General features: G+C 40.3%; 1 protein-coding gene across 2 annotated transcripts; it reads left to right on the top strand.

Annotated features, from left to right (window-relative positions):
• Positions 1 to 772: 772 nt before the first annotated feature.
• rxfp2l (relaxin family peptide receptor 2, like) lies at positions 773 to 24,650 on the top strand. Of its 2 annotated transcripts, XM_035782613.2 has the most exons (18): positions 775 to 895; positions 6,098 to 6,247; positions 6,528 to 6,599; positions 6,860 to 6,965; positions 7,125 to 7,196; positions 9,117 to 9,188; positions 10,262 to 10,333; positions 11,115 to 11,186; positions 11,283 to 11,357; positions 11,611 to 11,682; positions 20,221 to 20,292; positions 20,403 to 20,474; positions 21,442 to 21,513; positions 21,608 to 21,679; positions 22,309 to 22,538; positions 22,686 to 23,096; positions 23,584 to 23,796; positions 23,933 to 24,650. In XM_035782613.2, exons 1-18 carry the CDS (start codon positions 823 to 825, stop codon positions 24,127 to 24,129), a joined length of 2,175 nt encoding a protein of 724 aa, XP_035638506.1. In that variant the 5' UTR covers positions 775 to 822; the 3' UTR covers positions 24,130 to 24,650. The 2 variants fall into 2 exon arrangements, with proteins under 2 accessions (XP_035638507.1, XP_035638506.1); XM_035782614.2 differs by lacking the exon at positions 21,608 to 21,679 and having other exon boundaries at positions 773 to 895.
• The last annotated feature ends 131 nt before the right edge of the window (positions 24,651 to 24,781 follow it).

Raw genomic sequence — 24,781 nt, 5'->3', positions numbered from 1 at the left:
GCCCTGCGGTTGCGGGCTGTGTAGTTCCCGTACCAGGCCGTGATACAGCCCAACAGGATGCTCTCAATTGTGCATCTCTAAAAGTTTGTGAGGGTCTTAGCGGCCAAGCCTAATTTATTTAGCCTCCTGAGGATGAAGAGGAGCTGTTGCATCACATTTTCCACACTGTCTGTGTGGGTGGACAATTTTAATTGAAAATGTGCTTAAAGTTGTGATGATTTGTTTTGAGTTTTGTGCTAAGAGTTGTGAAATTTGACAACATACTTCTGAAAATTGTACCAAAGCGATAAAAACAAATATAATAAAAGCAGGTAAAAAGTAGAGAAATACAAAATCCCTGTAAATCCCTTTTGAAAAAACTGTTAAATCTGAAACTGGATGTCACTCTGTGGCAGAAATTCTGTCTTTTTTATGATTGATGAGACACCGCTCCTCATCCAGACAAATTATACTATTGACTCAATATGAGATGCTCCTGTTAACTCATGCAGTGTACAGTACCAGGTAGGTAGTCAAGAGATCACCAGCTGTTGTTGTATTGTTTTCTGACACATTGGCAGAGTAATTATATGAGTGGATGTTCAGCCAATGCAATGTGTGTGTGTGTGTGTGTGTCTGTGTGTCTGTGTGTCTGTGTGTCTGTGTGTCTGTGTGTTTGAGAGAGAAAGAGTGAGTGAGTAAGAGAGAGAGCGAGATAGAGTGTATGTACTGTATGTGCTCTGCACTGCACACATTTAACTGCAAGTGGTTATATGTCTGAGAGACTTGACAGTGGAGCCTCAGCCTCGCTTGCGATCACTTGGATCAGGACTACAGCAAGAGATGCCTCTCATTATTGCTCCTATAATGCACCCTTTATGCATCCTCATTTATATTTATCTGACAGACATCATAGGTAAGTCAGTTCATTTGAGTATCAATAATAGGATAAAAACTGTCTAGACGGAATAATAATTTGATTATGCCTGAATCTATGAATAATGAGCACTTCATACTCATTAGTGAAAAGTGAGGAAGTTGAATCAAATTGTTAATGTATGGCACTTAAAGTCATTACAGCTTATTTGTGATTACATACACGGATGGTTTGAATTGCCTGTGAATGTCTGCTAAATAATATAGGAATTTCCCTCCTGAGTATAATGGGGCCATTGACACGCAGCATTACATTATACTTGTTTTGCGTTTGTCCATTAAGTATGACATCTCCCTCAAAATAGATTTTTAAACATTAAGGTAACAATAATTATGATTCTGAATATGAGTATGAGTATCATACAATTAATAATGTATTAACCCATTTGGATAATAATTATATCTGTTACCTATATGGTTTCTCATCACCATCATTATTGTATGAGTACTGGATGTTAGTTTATGCATCAAAACAACAAAATGTACCACAGAGGGTATAATTTGAAACACTGCCAAAAAAAATGCTTTTCACCACAGGAATAACCCTCTGCTCAAAAATGATTAGTATTCATCATATGTATTATTATTAGTACATCTCCTCCAGTTGATGAGAATCATAACTAGCTTATTGTATGTTTAAATCCAACTCAACTCAGAAGCACATTCATTATTAAAAACAAACAGGAAAACAACTATCTCCTGAGAACGAGTGTGGATGGAAGGTGATGAGGAAATTGTATCAGTGTGATGCCACACAGCATTCCTGAATACATTAGTGTCTCTATAGAGTAGACATACCCTCCTTTAGATACAGATTGTGTTTGGATTCCCCTTGTCGTGTATTCTGCAGTGATTGTTTGCAGAATGTGAAATAGTGTTAAACATGGAAGGACATGCTGTTGTTTTATGATAAGATAAGGACTAATGTAAGACCCACATTTAGTAACTGCACTGAACAGAAGCAATGTATGATTGAAAGAATCACATGTTTATGGGAATTAAACTGTTGAATGAGTTCGTGTGGTATCCCACTGCGCACACCCTGTCATTTCAACGTGGATAATTGGGTAACATTTGGTTGAGACTGTCACGACTTCCGCCGAGGTCGGTCCCTCTCCTGGTACGGGCGGCATTCGGCGGTCGATGTCACCGGTTTTCTAGCCAGCTCTGATCCATCTTTCATTTTCCATTGGTTTTGTCTTTAGTTTCTACACACCTGGTTTTCATTATCCAATTTAACCCTCTGTTTCCCCCATGTTTGTTGTGCGTGTTTATTTCTATGTTCAGTTTGGTATGATGGCTGTTTTTTTTATGGGTGCTGTGTTCACCCGTGCATAATGTTTACCGTTGTGTTTTTGTTCAAGTGTATTTGTTGTACCTTGTGCCTTTATTTTATTGAGTAAAGTATATTGCTCACTCATTTGGCTCTCCTGCGCCTGACTTCATGCACAAGTTACACTCACTGTCTGGCAGAGACATTAATCAATGAGATTACAACATACAATCAGTGGCCTGTTGTTAGGTACACTAAAGACAGTCATGAGGCCGTAGATTGCTATATAAAGCAGTAATGGAGGTGGCCGGTAGCCTAGTGGCTAGTAACCAAAAGGTTGCAAGATCTAATCCCTAAGCTGACAAGCTAACAAATTTTGGTGCCAGTTCCAGTATCTCAGAAAAGGCTGGCCTCCTGAGATTTTCACACACGACAGTGTCTAGGGTTTACAGAGAATGGTGCAACAAACAACAATCATCCAGTCAGCAGCAATAATGTGAGTGAAAGCAGCTTGTTGATGAGAGGTTGAAGGAGAATGGCAAGCTAACATGTGGGCCCCAAATAAGGGAGCAGAACGGCATCTTGGAACGTACAACTCGTCAGTCCTTGTCACGGATGGGCTATTGCAGCAGATGACCACACCTGGTTCCACACCTATCAGCTAAAAACAAGAAGAAGCGGCTCCAGTGTGCATGTGATCACCTTCACAAGACAATTAAAGAGTGGAAAAACATTGCCTGGTCTGACAAATCCCAGTTCTTGAATCGTCGGGATATGGCAAATAACAGCATGAGTCCATGGCCCTATCCTGCCTGGTGTCAATGGCACATGCTGGTGGTGTAATGATGTGGGGAATGTTTTCCTGGCACACATTAGGTCCCTTTATACCAATTGACCAATGTTTCCACGCCCTGAAGAATTCAGGTTGTTCTGGAAGCAAAGGGAGGTCTGACACGGTACTGGATCGGTGTACCTAATAAACCAGCTACTGAGTGTATAATTCACCCACCCAAAAAGACAGACAAAATTAGTTGAATTTCCAATGTGTTAACATTATGCTTTCAACTATCTGAAAGCACAACCAAATTCCAATGGATAAACAATGTCTGATATGTTGCTTATTTACACAACAGTGTTATCACTGACCTTCATCTAATAGCAGAACCAAATGACCTGGATTGCAGTTGAGATTACATGAAAAGTACATGGTGCAAGTGATCAATGCCGTTCAAGATTCTGCACAGATTATTACATTTAGCCGGTGGTAACTTGTGGAATGGACACCGGCTAGAATGCAGTTTTTACCAATCAACATTAGAGGCATCTGTTGTATAATATTACATATCATTACATTTGAAATCGGATTCCACCTACATGTGTATTTATCCTACTGTGTTTACCAAAACAAAAGTTTTTAGTTTAATTCTGGATTTAATTGTAACAATTGTTGATGACTTAAATGCTACATACTGTAGGCCTAAATATCATTGATATGAGTGATAAAGTATGGTCACATTTCATATGCTTTATTAAACCTACCCTTTGGAATGACTTCGAAAGCAACAGGGAATCTATCTTGTTTTTCAGTTGAGTTCTCTCAACAATCATTCTCACAATAGCACATTAGTAATAGTCAGTGATAAATAGCATAGCTAAGCAGGGTTTGGTTAAAACATTGGCTGGGAATCCAAAGGTTAGCTGTAGATTGATAAATTCTTCTGTAGGAGGAGCTGCCCAGACTGATAGTGGATATAACGTTGAAGATCTGATGTTTTAGATATACAAATTCAACATATTTTATACAAGGTGTGTCTATATTGAAATTGGTTAGCATTATGAAATAATGCTGTGGTTGAAAAGTCATCCTAAAAACAACACATCCAATCTACTTTTTTAAAATCCAATGTATTTTCCACGTAGCAATAGGTTGACAAATTATGACGAAATGACTGAGTCAACCAGTTTGTGCAAAGTGGGATGTTGCTTGTGATTATGCAGAGAATCAATGTGCATTGTGTGAAATTAAATGTACAGTAATACATTGTTTGTCTTAATTCCTTTGGGTATCTCAGTTCTACAAATACAAACAATTTAACAGTAAAGTGAACTTGTATAAAGTTTTTAATTTTTTAATACACGTGTGGCAAACTGTTGAATAATTTAGAAGAAAAACTCCATTCCACCCCTGGAGCTGTTACTATGGGGAATGTGGGGGAACGAATAGGAACCTGCATGACGTCTTGAGGCTGTGAGGTCACACGAGTGGTGGCAGATCAGTCAGTGTTCTAAGCACAGCTTCCATCAGTCATGTGACCTGACAGCATCTCGAACTCAGACATCTTGACAAGAAGGCAAAAACTACCATCATAGATGTCATGTATCATCAAGGTCTTTGATGTTTGACTGTCTACTTGTTATATATCAAAAAACTGTTCATTTGTTTTTATTTAAATCACTGTATTTAACCATGGGCGCTCAATAAATGTCATGCATAATTTAGAATAAACCTATGGTCTCTATAGGAAATTTGACAGTAACAAATAGGTGCACTTAGCTGTTTCCTGATACCTCCAAGCAGGCCAAATACAAAGCCATTATGCTTATACAATGTTTTCAGTTTTTAATCAATTTGACATGTCATATTTCTCTGTATTTTCTATGTCAAATTAAATATTATAAGTTATTTTCCAAAGATGCAAAGTACAAGAAAGATTAAACGTTTTAAACGTATTTTATAAATAGTGATAAAAGGAATAAATACACAGTGAATAACAATGAGTAACAAGACTTTGTCCACATTTTGTTGTGTAATAACATTTTTTTGTGTTACAGCCATGAAATTAAAATGGGCTCAATTGAGAGTTTGTCACTGGCCTACACACACACACACACACACACACACACACACACACACACACACACACACACACACACACACACACACACACACACACACACACAACACACACACACACACACACACACACACAAAATACCCTATAATGTCAAAGTGGGATTGTGTTTTTAGAAATGTGTAATAATGACTTACAAATTAAAAGCTGAAGTATCAGGAGGGAATAAGTATTCAGCCCATTTGTTATGGCAAGCCTAAATAAGTTCAGGTGTAAAAATAGTTTACCATGATTTGTAATACATTTGCAAACATTTCTAAAAACCTGTTTTCACTTTGTCATTATGGGATATTGTGTGTGGATTACAGAGGATTTTATTTTTAATTGATCCATTTTATAATATGGTTGTAACGTAACAAAATGTTGTAAAAGTCAAGGGGTCTGAATACTTAAAGGCACTGTAGATGAGTGAGAGACAAAAACCCTACTTTAATACATTTTTATTTCAGGCTGTGCCAACAACATTTGGAGGGTAAAGTGACGAGGCAACAAGATAGACAGTAGCAGCAGCGTATTTGGAAATTGTGAAAGTGTGTGCTTGTGTGCGTGGCGTCAGTATGTATGTATGCACATGTGTGTTGGGGTGTCAGTGTAAGTATGTGTGAGTAGAGTCATTTGTGTGTGCATAGAATCAGTGTAAGAGAATTAGAGCAAGGGTCAATGCATATAGTCCGGTTAGCCATTTACCAGTCTTGTTTAGCAGTCTCACAACTTAGGGGTAGAAGCTATTCAGGGTCCTGTTGGTTCTAGACTTGGTGTAATGGTACCATTTGTCATGCGGTATTAGGGAGAACTAGTGCTTCGGTGGCTGGAGACTGACAATTTCTGGGACTTCCTCTGACACCGCCTGATATTGCCTATATGACTTCATTATCTTGTTTTTGATTGCTTCTATCCATTGATACTCAAAATACGGCCATGCTCTCAGAAACCTGAATAAGAAAGTTGTTTAACGTCATTTTGGATTGAATCAGATATGTTTGAGTGTCTCCTCCAGAATCATCCACAGACAGCAGCTTCTATTCTGGTGCTGATGTCTGCCCACTGGGCCAGTTCCCCTGTGGCAACATGTCTGTGTGCCTGCCCCAGCTCTACCACTGCAATGGGGTCCAGGACTGTGCTAATGGAGCTGACGAGGAGAACTGTGGTGAGTCTTGAACCACAGCAGCTTCAGGAGGGTAAACAGATGGTTAGTGTGCAGTGTCTGGTTGTTTAAGTGGGAGGGAGGGCAGGGGTGGGGGAAATAAGATAGCATTTAGAAGACTAATTTCTGCTTCAATGCATTTGTACATCAAGCAATTGGTCAAGGTCACACAAAATATGAACAAACATGTTGATTATTTCACACAATTAAGTTCTGCACAAAGATACACCTGTATATAAATGCACAAAAATTAAATATGTCTCTATCATCTTTCCCTGAACAGTGGACAACAGCGGGTGGCCACATCTTTTTGATGCCTTTATGAAGAAAAATGTTGAAGAGTCCAAGGAATGCAGTGAGTATACATTTTCAAAAGCAAATGCAATTATTCACATATCTAATGTTGCACTGCTTTAAACGAATACATTAACTAAAGCTGAAAATGTATCAATCCATTTGAAATCATACATTGAGGTCATCCATTCACATCATTCTGTTACTGTAAATAGTATAAGTAAATATGGGCAATCCTAAGAAACAATAATTCCAGGAAATGGTATGTGTGGCATCTATCTGCATGTGTGTGCATGTTTCTTCTGTGCTTCTCTCCTGCAGTGCTGGACGTGTTCCCAGAGGTATGCTTCTGTGAGGCCGGGAGAGTTAACTGTAACAAAAAGGGACTACTCAGCGTCCCAGCTGTGTCTTCCAATATAACAGCTCTGTGAGTATACTGGATTCCTACCCTCGTGAAGTCTAACACCAGAGCACAGTTATAGGTATTGGGATTGCTAGAGTAGATTCCTATTGTAACATCTGGACAAAATGTGTACATCTATGATGCTGTATTAGCAGTCAAACGAGCAGCTCTCTCTACCCTCAGTGAGCTGAACAGCAACCAGATAACAGCTCTCCAACCAGACCAGTTCATCCGCTACAGACACCTTGAGAGACTGTGAGTGTGAAACCCTTTTTGACCTTTCCTTCTTTCTCTGCACTGACTCTGACAAGTGTTTATGTTCAATCTGTTTAAAGGTCCTGAACAGTCCAAAACATGTTTTTCTTCCATTTGGATGATATTTGGGTGAAACCAGATCAAATGGGATGGACCAAAGTATGGTACATTGGTATATTGGTAAACGTTTGATTATTGGGCAGGTTAGCATTTTTCGTCATGAATCTTATTCTGGAGGCAGCTCTGCAGTGGTCAATAGCTAGCACAGCCACACAGTCATAAAATCAGATTTTAAACCTAACCTTAACCACACTGCTAACCCTAACCTTAAATTAAGACCAAAAAGCAAATATATTTTTTTACAGTATAGCCAACTTTGACTTTGCAGCTGTAATATCGAAAGGGAAATCGCTCAGATCTGCCTCCAGGTAGTACTGAGCGATTAGTGCTTTTTGAGGTCGGTTCGGTTTCGGTTCAATTATGAAAAAAATGACAGTTTTGATTCATGTAAAAATAAAATTTATAAAAAATGCACTATGCATTATGTGGGCTGAATTCTGTTAACACAGAATAAAACAATTCATAAAAGTCCCATGATGGTAGTGAATGCCCAGTACTGATTATCACTCGTTAACCATAATTTATTCACATTACTTTACTTAAATCAAATATTTCAGTTGTTGTGTATGTTACATTTGTTTAATTTGATGACTGTATTGTTTCATTCCAAGTCATCATCTCATCTCTGTAGAGCTGCTGCCTATGCTTTCTGTCAAAGATACAGATAAAGGGGGAAACTATAAGTGTCTGGTGTTGGCTAGTTATTGGCTAGCTAGGTCTTCATCCATCCTGCATGGAAAAAGAGGGGTATAAATGTAGGCTATGATTCTGTTCGGAACTCCCACCCAGTTGTCATGTCAACACACCTGTCAGTGCCTCTGCGAACTGCAACAGATGGGATATGTCAAACCTGAGATGTATAATTTATGAAGTGAACCCAGACCTTTCCCTGTCCAATTTCAACTGAAATTGTCCAACATGAACTGAGCTACATAGCTAGCTTGATATAACAGTGTTGTCAGTTTCATTTTGGCTATACATTTTACCACCAGAATTCTGTTTATATCAATGCTGTTACAAAAACCAAGTAATTTGTGAAACCATGATGTGATGTATGACAGGATGTGCATGCAATATCGATCTTGTTTGCTTGAGATGATCTCACTGCAACATTGTTTCCAAGTTGCTTGACATAGGAGTTTCAAAGAACTGTCAGTCAAGGTGAGCTCCCCACCCACTCAGCCTATTAGCTTCCCACCAACTCAGCCTGGTCCTTCAGCCTTACTGATAGTTGGAAATGAGAGATGCTCCGAATTTGAGAAAGTGTACATCATTTTAAAATGTGAACAAATATTGATACTTTACTTGGGAAATAGGATGACTGTTCAGGACCTTTTTAAATGCATGCAATGTCTAATGTGAATTAGTCTTCATTCAAATCACAAAGAGGGTTTAAAACCCTGGACAATAAAATGCCACCAAAAAATGTGTTTGTTAAAAAAATTATGAATTCAGTAAACGTTTCTATTCATCCATACTTATGAAAAGGCAGAATGTATCGGTACCTTTACCTTCAAGAGCCACACCTTTTGAATGTTCAAATGTTTTGTGGAATGTCCTACATAAATAATTGTCCAGATTGTCCAGTATCTCCATTCAACTGAATAAAGCCAATGTTATAAGAAAGTTGTCCATTTAAGAAAGTGGTGTTTGTCACATACTAACATAATCCTCAATATATTTATCCTCGCTCTGACAATCATCATGTAGTTATGTCTCATTATTGACGAGATCTTATTTTCTTTCTTATTATACCAGGGCTTTGTCATTAAAACCTTTGAATCTGTTTCTGTTCCACAGACACCTGGAAGACAACAGGATCAAAAGAATCTCCAAGCAGGCATTCTCAGGACTCTACTCACTTAGAAGACTGTAAGTCCTAATTCATTATGGGCCACAGTCTGACCTGCGGTACCATGCGTACATCCCTACATCACCACTAAAGGTTGCCCTACATCACCACTAAAGGTTGCCCTACATCACCACTAAAGGTTGCCCTACATCACCACTAAAGGTTGCCCTACATCACCACTAAAGGTTGCCCTACATCACACTTCATGAAAAGGTATTGTAAGTTTTGTAGTATGTAATACTGTAGGATGTGTAAGTGGGCCAGCACTGTGTGTTAAGCTCCTTGAGAACAAAATATATAGGGAAATCAAAGAGAACCAGTCAATGAATACACTGACTCATTTACTGGCGCATCCTTCAGAAGTGTAAATAGATTCAGATACTGTAGTCTTTCTCCGCTATTCAAACCTAAGACGTGTGAAGTGCCCAGGTCTAGTAGACATAAATCAGATGAAGCCTGGCTGGTCTGTAATTAAAATAAAGACATGAAAACCTTTCATCCTCCTCTGTCAGGATTTGGGTATCTAGGACAGGGTATCGTGGAGATTATATACTAGTCACTCTGACAGATAGTCTTGGATAGCTAACAGCAAAATCAACTACTCCTACTTTTCACTTGTCACAGCTATTTTCACATCCAGCTTAATGTTAGTGGGAAAGGAAAGCATTTCACAGATAAGTCTACACCTGTTGTATTCGGCACATGTGACAAATAAAACGTGATTTTATTTAGTGTCTCTCCTCTGCATTCCTGAGGGTCCCAGGGTGTTATCAGTGTAAGGCTGTGGGAAACAAACCATGACACGGAAAATGTGTCAGTGCTCTGTCCTAATAGTCTCAGATAGAATTTGCATGAGGAACAGGTGGATGTGTTACCCTACCTTACCACATTCCATATTACTTGCAAGCAGTGGAATGTTCAAAGTGCAGAAGTAAGATCTGCAATTACAACTGTCCCTTTGTCAATATTGTTTTCTTTACTATATTATTATTATTATCATTATTATTATCTGACTTTTCATCTTAAAATGTACATCCTCATCCCCTTTGATGTATGTTTTTCCCTCCCTGTAAAACTGGTCTGCTGTGCTAAGATTTCTCAGTCAGAATCGGATTACATCGTTGAAGGCTGGCATTTTTGGAGACCTCTCGAACCTGGAGTGGCTGTAAGTGAACTGGTGTGGAGAATTTATTTCGGTGACCTTAAAGACACCTTCATTAGGAAATGCTTCCACATCTCAGTGGGATTCATGAGATTTGTAGACAGTATTTATCTCATTGATACAAAAACACCTGTATATCTTGTTGGAAAATGTGCTGTACTGGGCAGTTGTTCTCATTGAACTTAAAGGGATTGTTTGAGATTTTTGCAATTAGGCCCTTTTTGCTATATACCCAGAAACATATGAACTCATGGACACCATTGTTGTCTCTGTGTGCAGTTTGAAGGAAGTTGGAGGTAGTTTCTGGAGCGATATCTAACTAGCGTTAGCTCAATGACTGGTAGTCTATGGGATCAGCTAGCTCGATTGCGATAACGCTAGTTGATCCCATAGAATTCCACTCATTACGCTAGTTAGCAATTGCTCCAGAAACTACCGCCAACTTCCGTCAACCTGCACAGAGACATACAATTAGCCAAAATCTTGATCTGTTTAAAGCCAGCTTCATTCTCTGCCTCAGTTTGTGCTGCACTATCTTCCAAAGAAAGTAATGAGGATAAGGTATGATACAGTGTGACATTTATGGTGTAGCTAACAATCCTCAGACTGTTCTTTGACAACAGTGATTATAGCTCACATATAGCTGCAGAGGCTCTCTATTCATTTAGTCTAATGTGACGGCTGTGAAACTCGTAACGATTACATGATCAAAGTCAACAAACATAGATGTCAAGGGTAGAGTAGGACACAAATTGATATATTTCTCTGTTTCCTCTGGATGTAGGATTCTTGACGAAAATAGAATCACATCTATGAGACAGAAATCGTTTGAGGGCCTGAAATCTTTATTTTTCCTGTAAGTATCATGCCACTGTGCTTCTCACTTTATGAGCTCATGAGATTTGCATCATCATATAACCAACACACTCTTTTAAATTGAATTTGGCTGCAGGTCTTTGCTGAATAATTCCCTAGAATCCATCCCTAAGAAATCGGTCTGCCTGGAAATGCCGAGATTAAACTGGCTGTAAGTAACAGAATAACATCTAACCCACTATGATGGATAACATATTTTATTGTATTTGACAACGCTTAAATCATGTTTGCTCATAACCATGTTTATTATTTATGAACGTTTGCCATAATCACTCTGCAACAGTATATGTTTTCAGAAATGTACCATTTTCTCATCAAACACTACTTTGAGTATTTACCAACTACCAGATACTGATGCTGATATCATGAATTAATGCCAGAATGGCCTGACATCTTTTTCACAGAGAACTGGAGGGGAACAGGATATCATCTTTGTGGGTTTCCAGCTTTCAAAACTGCACCACTCTGACAGTATTGTGAGTTTTGTTTAATTAAAAATAGATATATTCCTCAACTCCTTTACAATATTTTGTCATCTTTGAAGCAAATCCAACTGCATAAAATGCCTTCACAGTCATTAATTTATTTTACAACAATTACAACTACACTAGAGAGATGAACGCAATGAAAGAAGACACTTGCTTGGTTTTCATATTATTTATATTTCAAAATAAATGTTGCCCTACCCTAAGGAAAAATGTCCTGCTGTAAAACCCAGACTGGTAAGTGGCGCTGGTGCTAAAGCTATGTACTTCAGTCTGGAGCCTCAGCACTATTACAGCTGGTAATGAAATTCAGTCTGAGGGAGAGACCATTGGAGCCCACACACATTAAGTTGGCAGTTTCTATCATTGGTGATTACTTTCTCCATCACACATGGCCTTAGAGGCAATCAGTACAGTCAGGGAAGAAAAATTCTGAAATGTGTGGGGTGTATTAAAGCTCAGACACCGGTAGGATTGTCAAAGGTTTGACTGCCTAAAGTACTTGACACCTCTGAACAGAGTGTCAGCAGTCAACCTGTTTGTGTTCACACAGCCATGACCTTGGAAGTCGTCAGCCACTCAGCCTTAAAATAGAATTACTTGGCAATGCATATCTGTGCATATTGCTTATCGTCTAGATTCGAAGCTATCTGTAATCATTTAGCTATTTTATAGAAAGCACTTGTTGATACTAGCTAGATGTCAACAGCTATATTACTACCTAGCAAGATGACAAAGAAACAATTTAATTCTCTCATAATCCCATAATGCCAGCCCATAGCCAAATATTTAGTTAGCTAGCTAACGTTAGCATATTCGCTAGCTCACACAACATAGCTAGCTGGCTAGCTAAGGACAAAGCACTAACTCAGCAGCTTATGCAGGCATCTGAATCCTGGAAATTAGCTAATCCATTGTGATTTAATTATAATTAATCAAGTTACAGTGGTTAGCTAGTTTAAAGGAAAATTGCCTATTTTTTCCTTTAAATTATTTTTCTTTTTTTAAATTGTTGGCTCCCCAATGTGAGGATTTGTGCTCTCCGGTTGGCTCAAAGTCTAGTTTTTGGATACTGACGAGGATAGCTCACCAGCTTGTAGTCCTAATACGAGTTACCTCTGGTTCGTCAAAGATTATGGATATACTGACAACGTACATTTCTCTCTGCCCTAAGAATTGGAGTCATTGTCCACAAAGTGGCACGGGGAGCTGTCTTGCTTCCGCCTATAGTTTCTTTGAATTGGTTGATACATCTCATTATTGTAATCCTTTAAAAAATATTCGATTAGGGTTGTTGACGTCAATCGCCTGTATTCAATTGTGAGAGATGCTATGCTACTAGGCTAATTTCATGAAAATGTATAGCCATCTCGAGACAACTCCAATATAATGTGTTTTCTTCTCAAAGTTAATGGGAGTTCAAGTGTCCTACATACAGTACAAGTCAAAAGTTTGGACAACTACTCATTCAAGGGGATTTCTTCATTTATACTATTTTCTACATTGTATAATAATAGTGAAGACATCAAAACTTAAATAACACATATAGAATCATGTAGTAACCAAAAAATGTGTTTAACAAATCAAAATATATTTTATATTTGAGATTCTTCAAAGTAGCCACCCTTTGTCGTGATGACAGCTTTGCACACTCTTGGTATTCTCTCAACCAGCTTCTTGAGGAATGCTTTTCCAACAGTCTTGAAGGAATTCCCACATATGCTGAGCACTTGTTGGCTGCTTTTCCTTCACTCTGCGGTCCAACTAATTCCAAACCATCTCAATTGGGTTGAGGTCGGGTGAATGTGGAGGCCAGGTCATCTGCTGCAGCACTCCATCACTCTCCTTGGTCAAATAGCACTTACACAGCCTGGAGGTGTGTTTTGGGTCACTGTCCGGTTGAAAAACAAAATGATAGTCCCACTAAGCGCAAGCCAGATGGGATAGCGCATCATTGCAGAATGCTGTGGTATCCATGCTGGTTAAGTGTGCCTTGAATTCTAAATAAATCACTGAGAGTGTCACCAGCAAAGCACCCTCACACCATTGCCTCCATGCCTCCTGGTGGGAACCCCACATGCGAATATCATCCATTCACTTACTCTGCGTCACAAAGACACAGCGGTTGGAAGCAAAAAAACACTCAAATTTGGACTCATCAGACCAAAGGACAGATTTCCACTGGACTAATGTCCATTGTTGTGTTTCTAAGGCCCAATCAAGTCTCTTCTTATTGGTGTCCTTCAGTAGTGGATTCTTTGCAGCAATTCGACCATGAAGGCCTGATTCACGCAGTCTCGGAACAGTTGATGTTGAGATGTGTGATACTTGAACTCTGTGAAGAATTTATTTGGGCTGAAATCTGAGGTGCAGTTAACTCTAATGAACTTATCCTCTGCAGTAGAGGTAACTCTGGGTCTTCCTTTCCGGTGGCGGTCCTCATGAGAGCCAGTTTCATCATAACGCTTGATGGTTTTTGCGACTGCACTTGAAGAAACTTTCAAAGTTCTTGACATTTTCCGGATTGACTGACCTTCATGTCTTAAAGTAATGATGCTTATTTGAGCTGTTCTTTCCATAATATGGACTTGGTCTTTTACCAAATAGGGCTCTCTTCTGTATACCACCCCTAACCTGTCACAGCACAACTGATTGGCTCAAACGCATTAAGGAATGTAATTCCACAAATTAACTTTTAACAAGGCACAACTGTTAATTGAAATGCATTACAATTGACTACTTCATGAAGCTGTTTGAGAGAATGCAAGAGTGTGCAAGGCTTTCATCAAGGCAAAGGGTGACTACTTTGAAGAATCTCAAATATATTTAATTTGTTTAACACTTTTTTGGTTACTACATGTTACCATGTGTGATATTTCATAGTTTTGATGTCATCACTATTATTCTACAATGTAGAAAATAGTAAATAAAGACAAACCTTTGAATATGTAGGTGCCCAAACTTACCACTGGTACTGTATATCAGTACACTTGTAAAAACTTAAGCGTTATGAAACTTCTATTTGATCAAATGAATCTCAAGTAGCAAGTAAGCCATGAATGCTTTTCTTGACCATACAAAAAGTCTTTGAAAAATCGGCACCTGCTGGAGAGAGACAATTGGGCCTCTCTTCCTCTTCGTCTCTGGGTTCGTTCAGCCATCATTATGGGGGGGGGATTAATGGCAAAAGAATATGGTTTTGGGATGAACACCGAAAATAAGGTCTGAGGTTAACAAAATCTGAGGTTAACAAGTTTTGTTCTATGAGATGTTCTACTACTTTCTACATTGTAGAATAATAGAGATAATAGCAGTCAGTTAACATGACCATTGTAATTTATTAAGCTTTTATAAATGATAGAAATTCTTCCAAATTCACAAAAAGTGACGTAAGCTAATAAAGATTCTCCTAGAACAAAACACAAGATCTTTTGAACCTGTGTTTACCACTTACCTTATTTTTGGCATTTATCTAAAAATCCTACAAAAACTTAATTCATGTTCTCCCTAGACTTTGTTTAACGAACTATTACGGAGTTAGTGCCTACAAAAATACTCCTTTACTATTTCTCTCTATTGCGATTTTACAAGTAGAATCGGGTTCGCCCCTATCAGGTCAGCAAGTGTAACAGTATAGCTTCCGTCCCTCTCCTCGCCCCAACCTGGGCTCGAACCAGGGACCCTCTGCACAGGTCAACAACTGACACCCACGAAGCATCGTTACCCATCGCTCCACAAAAGCCATGGCCCTTGCAGAGCAAGGGGAACCACTACTTCAAGGTCTCAAAGCAAGTGACTTCACCGATTGAAACGCTATTAGCGCGCACCACCGCTAACTAGCTAGCCGCTAGTTCTAGCAAGTGAAGGAACAGCCTACCTATCGGCAGTGAGATTCTTAGTGTGTTTCATGCTTTAGCTCTCTCAATTAAAGGTGATGGTGGAGGCCATGTGGGGTCGAGAATCTGGAAATCCTCTGGTAGACTCTTTGGGTGTTTCTCAATATGCATACTACCATGCTTAACACTCGCATGCTCCGAGTGCATTCTCCAATGACGTTCCATTGAGTACGTTCTTGTGAGGACCAGAGAGTGGAGAACTCATAAAACACTACATTTGAGAAGCACTAGCATTCCCGCTACTGTATTACCTGACACTGCACCTCTCCATTCCCTGAACCTTCTTCCAACCAGGACAATGGCAATAGAGACAAAACAAGATACACAAAGCAAACATTTTACTTCATAACTATCAGCTTGTAGTGGGATTGTTCAATTCTGTAGCGGGATTGTTAGACAGAGGTAAAGATATAGATTTTTTTGGGGTGCCAGGCAGGTATTAACCCTGCCGAAAGGAAAAGAGTAGGATAGAGAGAGTACCACTACCAGACCCACACACATCAGCAGAAGAGACTGCCTATAGTGTAGCCTGTTTGCCAGAGGGCCAGTGGAGAGAAAAGATAAGCAACACCATATAAAAACACACATCCCAAAACACACAATCCCAACCAATAATGGCAGAGCAATTGAACGGCAACTTCATATAAACAATTTACAAGACAGAACCCAGTCATCAACATTGGAGGATTTGCAATAATCTGTATTAACTCCCAGTGGAGGAGTCCAGAGTGTATGAATGTGTGGGTGTTCATAGACAAAACAAAGGCCATAAAATGTCAAAAACCTTCTCGGCCACATGTAATTAGTACCACACCACCTCAATACAGTTCAAATAACAATACACAAACTTGCAAGTAACCTCCCTTTTAAGTAAAATGTCAACCCAATAATAGGGCAATAATAGTAAAGCGACACTGAACAAAGAGAAGCACATAAAAAAAAAGAAAGTCTGCTGCAGTGAAAAGCATTGGAGCGATATAGGGGGGGTCTTAGCTATTGACTTTAGGCTTGCCGTTACACTGTCTGTCTGTCTAATGGTTTGTTTGTTTTTATGTCAAAGCTTTGCAAACAATGTTGCTACTAATCCATGCGATCAATAACTGATCAATAACCCAAAAGATAGCAACCACAGTCTAGAGCGCTAACACCGATGATCGAGTTAAACACTTTACAAACTCTGCACGCTGAAAATAAACAAGACTTCTGCAGCATTGCACACCCCGTTCAAACTGCCACGCAAGCCGAAAGCTCCCTCCCAGAAAGCCGGAAGAGCTATCTTTATGTTATCCTTTCTGACTGCTGATGCCCTCTTAAAGTGGCAGAGCACGGTGAAGGCCATCATCATTGCGTTGCACAAAATAGCTTCACAGGCAAGGATATTGCTGCCAGTAAGATTGCACCTAAATCAACCATTTATCGGATCATCAAGAACTTCAAGGAGAGTGGTTCAATTGTCGTGAAGAAGGCTTCAGGGCACCCAAGAAAGTCCAGCTAGCGCCAGGACCGTCTCCTAAAGTTGATTCAGCTGCGGGATCGGGGCACCACCAGTACAGAGCTTGCTCAGGAATGGCAGTTTTGGCAATTTTGAATTATTAAGTGGCTAGAGATTTGAGTCAGTATGTTGGCAGCAGCCACTCAATGTTAGTGATGACTGTTTAACAGTCTGATGGCTTTGAGATAGAAGCTGTTTTTCAGTCTCTCGGTCCCAGCTTTGATGCACCTGTACTGACCTCGCCTTCTGGATGATAGCGGGGTGAACAGGCAGTGGCTCGGGTGGTTGTTGTCCTTGATGATATTTTTGGCCTTCCTGTGACATCGGGTGGTGTAGCTGTCCTGGAAGGCAGGTAGTTTGCCCCCGGTGATGCGTTGTGCAGACCTCACTAGCCTCTGGAGAGCCTTATGGTTATGGGCGGAGCAGTTGCCGTACCCGACAGGATGCTCTCGATTGTGCATCTGTAAAGGTTTGTGAGTGTTTTTGGTGACAAGCCAAATTTCTTCAGTCTCCTGACTGTTGTGCTGTTGTGTCTTCTTCACCACGCTGTCTGTGTGGGTGGACCATTTAAGTTTGTCCGTGATGTGTACGCCGAGGAACTTAAAACTTTCCACCTTTTCCACTACTGTCGATGTGAATAGGGGGTGCTCCCTCTGCTGTTTCCTGAAGTCCAAGATCATCTCCTTTCTTTGTTGACGTTGAGTGTGAGATTATTTTTCTGACACCACACTCGTAGGGCCCTCACCTCCTCCCTGTAGGCCGTCTCGTCGCAGCCCTTGCAGAGCAACTACTTCAAGGTCTCAGAGCAAGTGACGTCACCGATTGAAACGCTATTTAGCGCGCACCACCGCTAACTAAGCTAGCCGTTTCACATCCGTTACACATGGCCACACAGTCATGGGTGAACAGGGAGTACAGGAGAGGGCTGAGAATGCACCCTTGTGGGGCCCCAGTGTTGAGGATCAGCGGGGTGGAGATGTTGTTTCCTACCCTCACCACCTGGGGGTGTCCCATCAGAAAGTCCAGGACCAAGTTGCACAGGGCGGGGTCAAGACCCAGGGTCTCAAGCTTAATGACGAGTTTGGAGGGTGCTATGGTGTTAAATGCTGAGCTGTAGTCGATAAACAGCATTCTTACATAGGTATTCCCCTTGTCCAGATGGGTTAGGGCAGTGTGATTGCGATTGCGTCTGTCTATATAAAGCCCCACAGTTTACAGCGCATGTCAGAGAAAAAACAAATCCATGGGGTCGAAGGAATTGTCCGTAGAGTTCCCGAGACAGGATGTGTTGAGGCACAGATCTGGGAAAGGGTACCAAAACATTTCTGCAGCATTGAAGGTCGCAAATAACACAATGGCCTCCATCATTCTTAATTGGAGGATTTTGGAACCACAAAGACTCTTCCTTGACCTGGCCGCCCGGCCAAACTGAGCAATCAGGGGAGAAGGGACTTGGTCAGGGAGATGAGCAAGAACCCTTTGGTCAATCTGACAGGGCTCCAGAGTTCTTCTGTGGAGATGAGAGAACCTTCCAGAAGGACAACTATCTGTGCAGCACTCCACCAATTAGACCATTATGGTAGAGTGGCCAGACAGAAGCCACTCATCACATGGAAGCCTGCTTGGAGTTTGCCAAAAGGCACCGAAAGGACTCTCAGACCATGAGAAACATGATTCTCTGGTCTGACGAAAGCAAGATTGAACTCTTTGCCCTGAATGCCAAGCATCACTTCTGGAGGAAACCGAGCACCGCTCATCATCTGGCCAATATCATCCCTACGGTGAAGCATGGTGATGGCAACATCATGGTGATGGCAGCATCATGCTGTGGGGATGTTTTTCAGTGGCACTGACTGGGAGACTAGTCAGGATCGAGGGAAAGATGAACGGAAGACATACAAGACCACTGATAATCTCCCTCGATCTGGGGCTCTACGCAAGATCTCACCCCGTGGGGTCAAAATGATCACAAGAAAGGTGACCAAAAATCCCAGAACCACACGGGGGACCTAGTGAATGACCTGCAGAGAGCTGGGACCAATGTAACAAAGCCTACCATCAGTAACACACTACGCCACCAGGGACTCAAATCCTGCAGTGCCAGACGTGTCCCCCTTCTTAAGCCAGTACCTGTCCAGGCCCGTCTGAAGTTTGCTAGAGAGCAATGGATGATCCAGAAGAAGATTGGGAGAATGTCATATGGTCAGATTAAACCAAAATATAACTTTTTGGTAAAAACTCAACTCGTCGTGTTTGGAGGACTAAGAATGCTGAGTTGCATCCTAAGAACACCATACCTACTGTGAATCATGGGGGTGGAAACATCATGCTTTGTGGCTGTTTTTCTGCAAAGGGACCAGGACGACTGATCCGTGTAAAGGAAAGAATGAATGGGGCCATGTATCGTGAGATTTTGAGTGAAAACCTCCTTCCATCAGCAAGGGCATTGAAGATGAAACGTGGCTGGGTCTTTCAGCATGACAATGATCCCAAACACACCGCCCAGGTAACGAAGGAGTGGCTTCGTAAGAAGCATTTCAAGGTCCTGGAGTGGCCTAGCCAGTCTCCAGATCTCAACCCCATAGAAAATCTTTGGAGGGAGTTGAAAGTCCGTGTTGCCCAGCAACAGCCCCAAAACATCACTGCTCTAGAGGAGATCTGCATGGAGGAATGGGCTAAAATACCAGAAACGGTGTGTGAAAACCTTGTGAAGACTTACAGAAAACGTTTGACCTCTGTCATTGCCAACAAAGGGTATATAACAAAGTATTGAGATAAACTTTTGTTATTGACCAAATACTTATTTTCCACCATAATTTGCAAATAAATTCATAAAAAAACCTACAATGTGATTTTCTGGATTTTTTTTCCTCTCATTTTGTCTGTCATAGTTGAAGTGCACCTATGATGAAAATTACAGGCCTCTCTCATCTTTTTAATTGGGAGAACTTGCACAATTGGTGGCTGACTAAATACTTTTTTGCCCCACTGCACCTACTATCCAGATTCAACTCCAAATAAAATCTAACAAGCAGTGTATGTAAATTGTTGTAGGCCCTACTACTATTCAAGTCATGTAATTGGTCTAGTTTGTAGGTTCTTGAATAACGATTGCCACTTATAGGGACATTTATTTTGCAGGGCTCTTCGAAAAAACAGAGTACAAACCATTGAGGAGGGAATATTTTTTGGAATGCCAAACCTGATAGACCTGTGAGTTAACTGTACTTAACACAACATTATATGGGTCAAATAATGTTGTAAAATGTCCAAATACAGTAATGTATTTCATTGTTGAAAATATATTTTTTTTATCATTCCAGGGACATATCTGTAAACAAATTTGAGGAGTTCTCCTCAACTATGTTCAGAAATCTTCTAAACCTAAAACAGTTGTGAGTATATCCAATTTCTATTTGAATCCTAGCCCTAATATACACTAAGTATACCAAACATTAAAAACTCCTTCCAAATATTGAGTTGCACCCTCCGCTTTTACCCTCAGAACAGTCTCAAATCATCGGGCATGGACTCCACAAGGTGTCGAAAGCATTCCACAGGGATGCTGGCCCATGTTGACTCGAATGTTTACCACAGTTGTGTCAAGTTGGCTGGATGTCCTTTGGGTGGTGGATCATTCTTGATACACACGGGAAACTATTGAGCATGAAAAACCCAGCAGAGTTGCAGTTCTTGACATAAACCGGTGCGCCTGACACCTACTACCATACCCATTTACATTTTAGTCATTCAGCAGATGCTCTTATCCAGGGGAATTAGGGTTAAGTGCCTTGGTCTCAGGGATTCAAGCCAGCAACCTTTCAGTCACTTGCCCAACATGCTTAACCCTTAGGCAACCTGCCAACCCTTTTAAATGCACTTTAATCTTTTGTTTTTCCCATTCACTCTCTGAATGGCACACACACAATCCATGTCTCAATTGTCTTAAGGCTTAAAAATCCTTCTTTAACCTGTCTCCCCCCCCTTCATCTAAACTGATTGATGGATTTGTGAATTTAACAAGTGACATCAAGAAGGGATCATAGCTTTCACCTGGATTCCCCTGGTCAGTTTATGTCATAGAAAGAGCAGGTGTCTTAATGTTTTGTGTACTCAGTGTATATACTATTTTGAAAGATGTTATTGTTACTTAGAATGGATTTCCTGAAAGTGTTGGATCCACTTGGTATGATCAAGTAGGAGAAATGCTAACTTTATATTGTTGAGTTGAAGTTTATTAACTTCACTGTTCAATGAGTCTTCCATCAACCTGGCCTTGAGGCCATGTTGACCACAGAGACAGGGGTGATAAATCAAAGTGATATTATCTGCCCTGTATTAATGTCCCCCCTCTTTTCTCAGGAACATCTCAAATAACCCTCTAACTCATATTTATGAGGATCAGTTTGACATGTTTGTCAATTTGCAATCCCTGTAAGTAATAGTTTTTATTTCATAAAGTACTTATGTGTCATGGTCTACTAGTTTTAGGCAATTGGAGAAAGAGTAATGTTTTTGCTCCCCTCAGGAGTATAGAGGAGGTTGAAATACCAAACATCAGTATTCAGATGTTTCGCTCTCTTAGCAACTTGTCCCATATGTGAGTATATACTCTGTCTTCATTTATTATTCTTATGGCAACAACATTTAATTTCATACTGTATAAACAGTAAGGCACTAAGCCTGTAGAAGCTTCTAATTGGGATTTAATTCATTTAATAGTGTGTTATAAGCTTACTTTGCAGGGTAAAAACACGGAATAAATATAGCATGCGTAAATGTCTAAACATTCATTGCCAATTACCTACCAACAAGTAATGAATTCATGGCTTCTTGTGCATCAATAATACAGGACATTTTAAAAGTGTTTGATAAGATACTTACAAATAGTGGATCAACGACTTGTTAGCAGCTTATACAGGCTTCATTGGGCCATTATACAGTAAATTGACTCCTAACAGCTGTATTGCTTGGTGTACAGTGAGGTATTGTTACTACAAATAATGTTTAATCAACAATAATGTTTAGTCGGCACAGGTCAGGTCCACACTGCATATAAAGCACCAAAGCCTAGTTAGAGGGCAGTTTAGGATTCTGTATAACTGTATCCATTTGTTAGATAATCTCTATTCTTACAACTGTCAAACATATCAAGATAAAAGTTAAACTTCAGAAACTTGTTCGAAGGTGATTAATTGTGATATTTTCTGTATCTTTTTCCTGGCCCAGTTATTTTAAGAAATTTGAATACTGTGGCTACTCTCCTAACGTGCGAAGTTGCAAGCCAAACACTGACGGAATTTCAACATTTGAGAATCTTCTTGCGAACATCATCCTTCGTGTTTTTGTGTGGGTGGTGGCCTTCATCATCTGCTTCGGCAACATCTTTGTGATCTGCCTGAGGTCTTGCATTGCATCTGAAAACCAGCACCACACCATGGCCATCATATCACTGTGCTGTGAGTAGAATACCTCACCACAACGAGGGCTGCAATCACTTCTCATTACCTGGTACTTAGGTAACTCATTATTTATTGACATTCATAAAACTCCTCTCATAACAAAGTATACTTACTAAAATCTCTGAAATCCATGTTATCTGTTAGGTGCTGACTGCCTCATGGGAGTCTACCTGTTCTTCATCGGTGCGTTTGACATCAAGTACTGTGGAGAGTACAACAGACATGCCCAGCTGTGGATGGAGAGCCTGCAGTGCCAGTTGATTGGCTGCCTGGCCATGCTGTCCACTGAGGTGTCAGTCATGCTTCTGACATACATGACTCTGGAGAAGTACCTGTGCATTGTGTTCCCCTTCCACAACTACAGAGCCGGACGTAAACAGACGCTCTGCTATCTCATCCTCATCTGGGTCCTGGGCTTCATTATTGCTGTCATTCCCTTATGGGACAAGCAGACATTCGGGAATTACTATGGCAGGAATGGAGTGTGTTTTCCACTTCACTCAGACGAGATGGAGAAACCAGGGGCCCGATGCTACTCCACTGGAATATTCCTGGGTAAGAGGAACATTCGTCTGAGCAAATAAAAAAATATGCTGAAAATACATATTTTTGGTTGAAAATGTGTCCTTTTGTTTGAAAATGTCTAGTGCTCACTGGGATAGGAATCAGCTCTGATGGTGGTGAATCAACAAGATAATGGGGATAATATAAGATGAAGTTGGAATTGCACAGGCCTTGGATTGTGTTCCATGTATTTCCCTGGGGGGACATGAAACTGCCATGAAAAAAAAAAAGGGTTTATAATCTCATCATCATCATCTAAGATCTCAGCTAGATTTATTAAATACTAATTAGTTCCAGTCAGTTCCAATCAGTTCAAATCTCCATGAGAAACAATAGATACCAAATTTCAGCAAGTTTTGCAATATCTTTATGCGACTTGTGGTTTTACTGACATAATTTAGTTTTATTCAATACATATGTTAGGACGGGTATATTGTAAAGTGTAATGAAAGCATGCTTTTCACATTTTGTCTTTCAGGATTGAATCTCTTTGCATTCATCATGATCGTCTTCTCCTACACCAGCATGTTTTACTCTGTACAGAAAACAGCCAAGACAGCAAGACAGTCTGTCTACAACAAGGAAGTCTCTATAGCCAAGAGGTTTTTCTTCATCGTTTTCACAGATGCCATGTGTTGGACACCTATATTCATCCTAAAGATCCTCTCCCTTTTACGAGTGGATATAGCAGGTAAACCAGATACATGTGGTTACATGATTACTGCAATTAAATTGCTATCATTATGTTTAATCTTTGTGAACTCCTCGTCCTCTTCCTCCGGCTCCTCCTCCACCCTCTCCTCCTCCTCTTCCTCCCTGTCCTCCAGGAACGATAATTCTATGGGTGGTGATCTTCATCCTGCCCATCAATAGTGCCCTAAACCCCATTCTATACACCATCACTGCCAGCTCCTTCCAGGAGAAACTCAAGCTCTGCTTGAAGGCCAAGTGCAAACAGGCTGGGCTCAGGGAAACGTCCCAAAAAGTATCTGAAGTCTACCAGAACCCCAGCGCTCCCCCTTAATAAAAGGACCCTCTCAGTCAGGGAGCTTGCCAAACGTCCTCTTGGAGAGCTACTGCCTGGGTATGCAGGCTTTTGTTCCAGCTCTTCTGGAAAACACTAAATTTAAACATCAAGATCTGGCTAAGCTTCTGATTAGTAGGATCAGTGTGCTTGAGCAGGGCTTGAGCAAAGCCTGCATACTGAGTGGCTCTCCAGGAGGAGGGTTGGCTACCCATGTCCTTATTTTATAGGGGGAGAGATGTATTCTTGTAATTATTCTTTACCAGCAAGAGAACACGCTTTCTGGGAACCAATTTATTAACAAATGTTTTGTGTGAATACAGTTATTGTAAACACAGATGTGCAGAATCACAAATTATTTTGCATACCCAATTGATATTACACAAATTGTATTGTATAAATGTATAATAAAAAAAATATAGAAAAAATATATGGAATTGAAAAGGTGTAAATGAGTGAGATGTTTTGGGTTTTAGGGTGTAACATTTGCTTGGGTTTGATACATTTGACATTCAGATGCAATGTTACTACTTGCCACTGAAGCTCAACTGTGACAATTGGAAATGATGATGGTGAAGAAGGTCCGGGGGGATTTTGGGGATTTTGGGAGAAAAATGACATATTTCACAAAGCCAGAACTCAAAATAACATT

Source organism: Oncorhynchus keta, unplaced genomic scaffold, assembly GCF_023373465.1.
Source record: "Oncorhynchus keta strain PuntledgeMale-10-30-2019 unplaced genomic scaffold, Oket_V2 Un_contig_26003_pilon_pilon, whole genome shotgun sequence".
Lineage (NCBI taxonomy): Eukaryota > Metazoa > Chordata > Actinopteri > Salmoniformes > Salmonidae > Oncorhynchus > Oncorhynchus keta.
The sequence above is the reverse complement of the archived record's forward strand: the minus strand, read 5'-3'. Positions and strand labels throughout refer to the sequence as shown.

What these genes read in the sequence shown, in the direction of transcription:
- rxfp2l (XM_035782613.2), top strand. Translation starts at nt 823, where the DNA reads ATGCCTCTCATTATTGCTCCTATAATGCACCCTTTATGCATCCTCATT. An exon ending in CTTCTAAACCTAAAACAGTT is followed by an intron (nt 20,475 to 21,441) that starts GTGAGTATATCC and finishes CTCTTTTCTCAG; the next exon opens with GAACATCTCAAATAACCCTC. An exon ending in GGCCATCATATCACTGTGCT is followed by an intron (nt 22,539 to 22,685) that starts GTGAGTAGAATA and finishes GTTATCTGTTAG; the next exon opens with GTGCTGACTGCCTCATGGGA.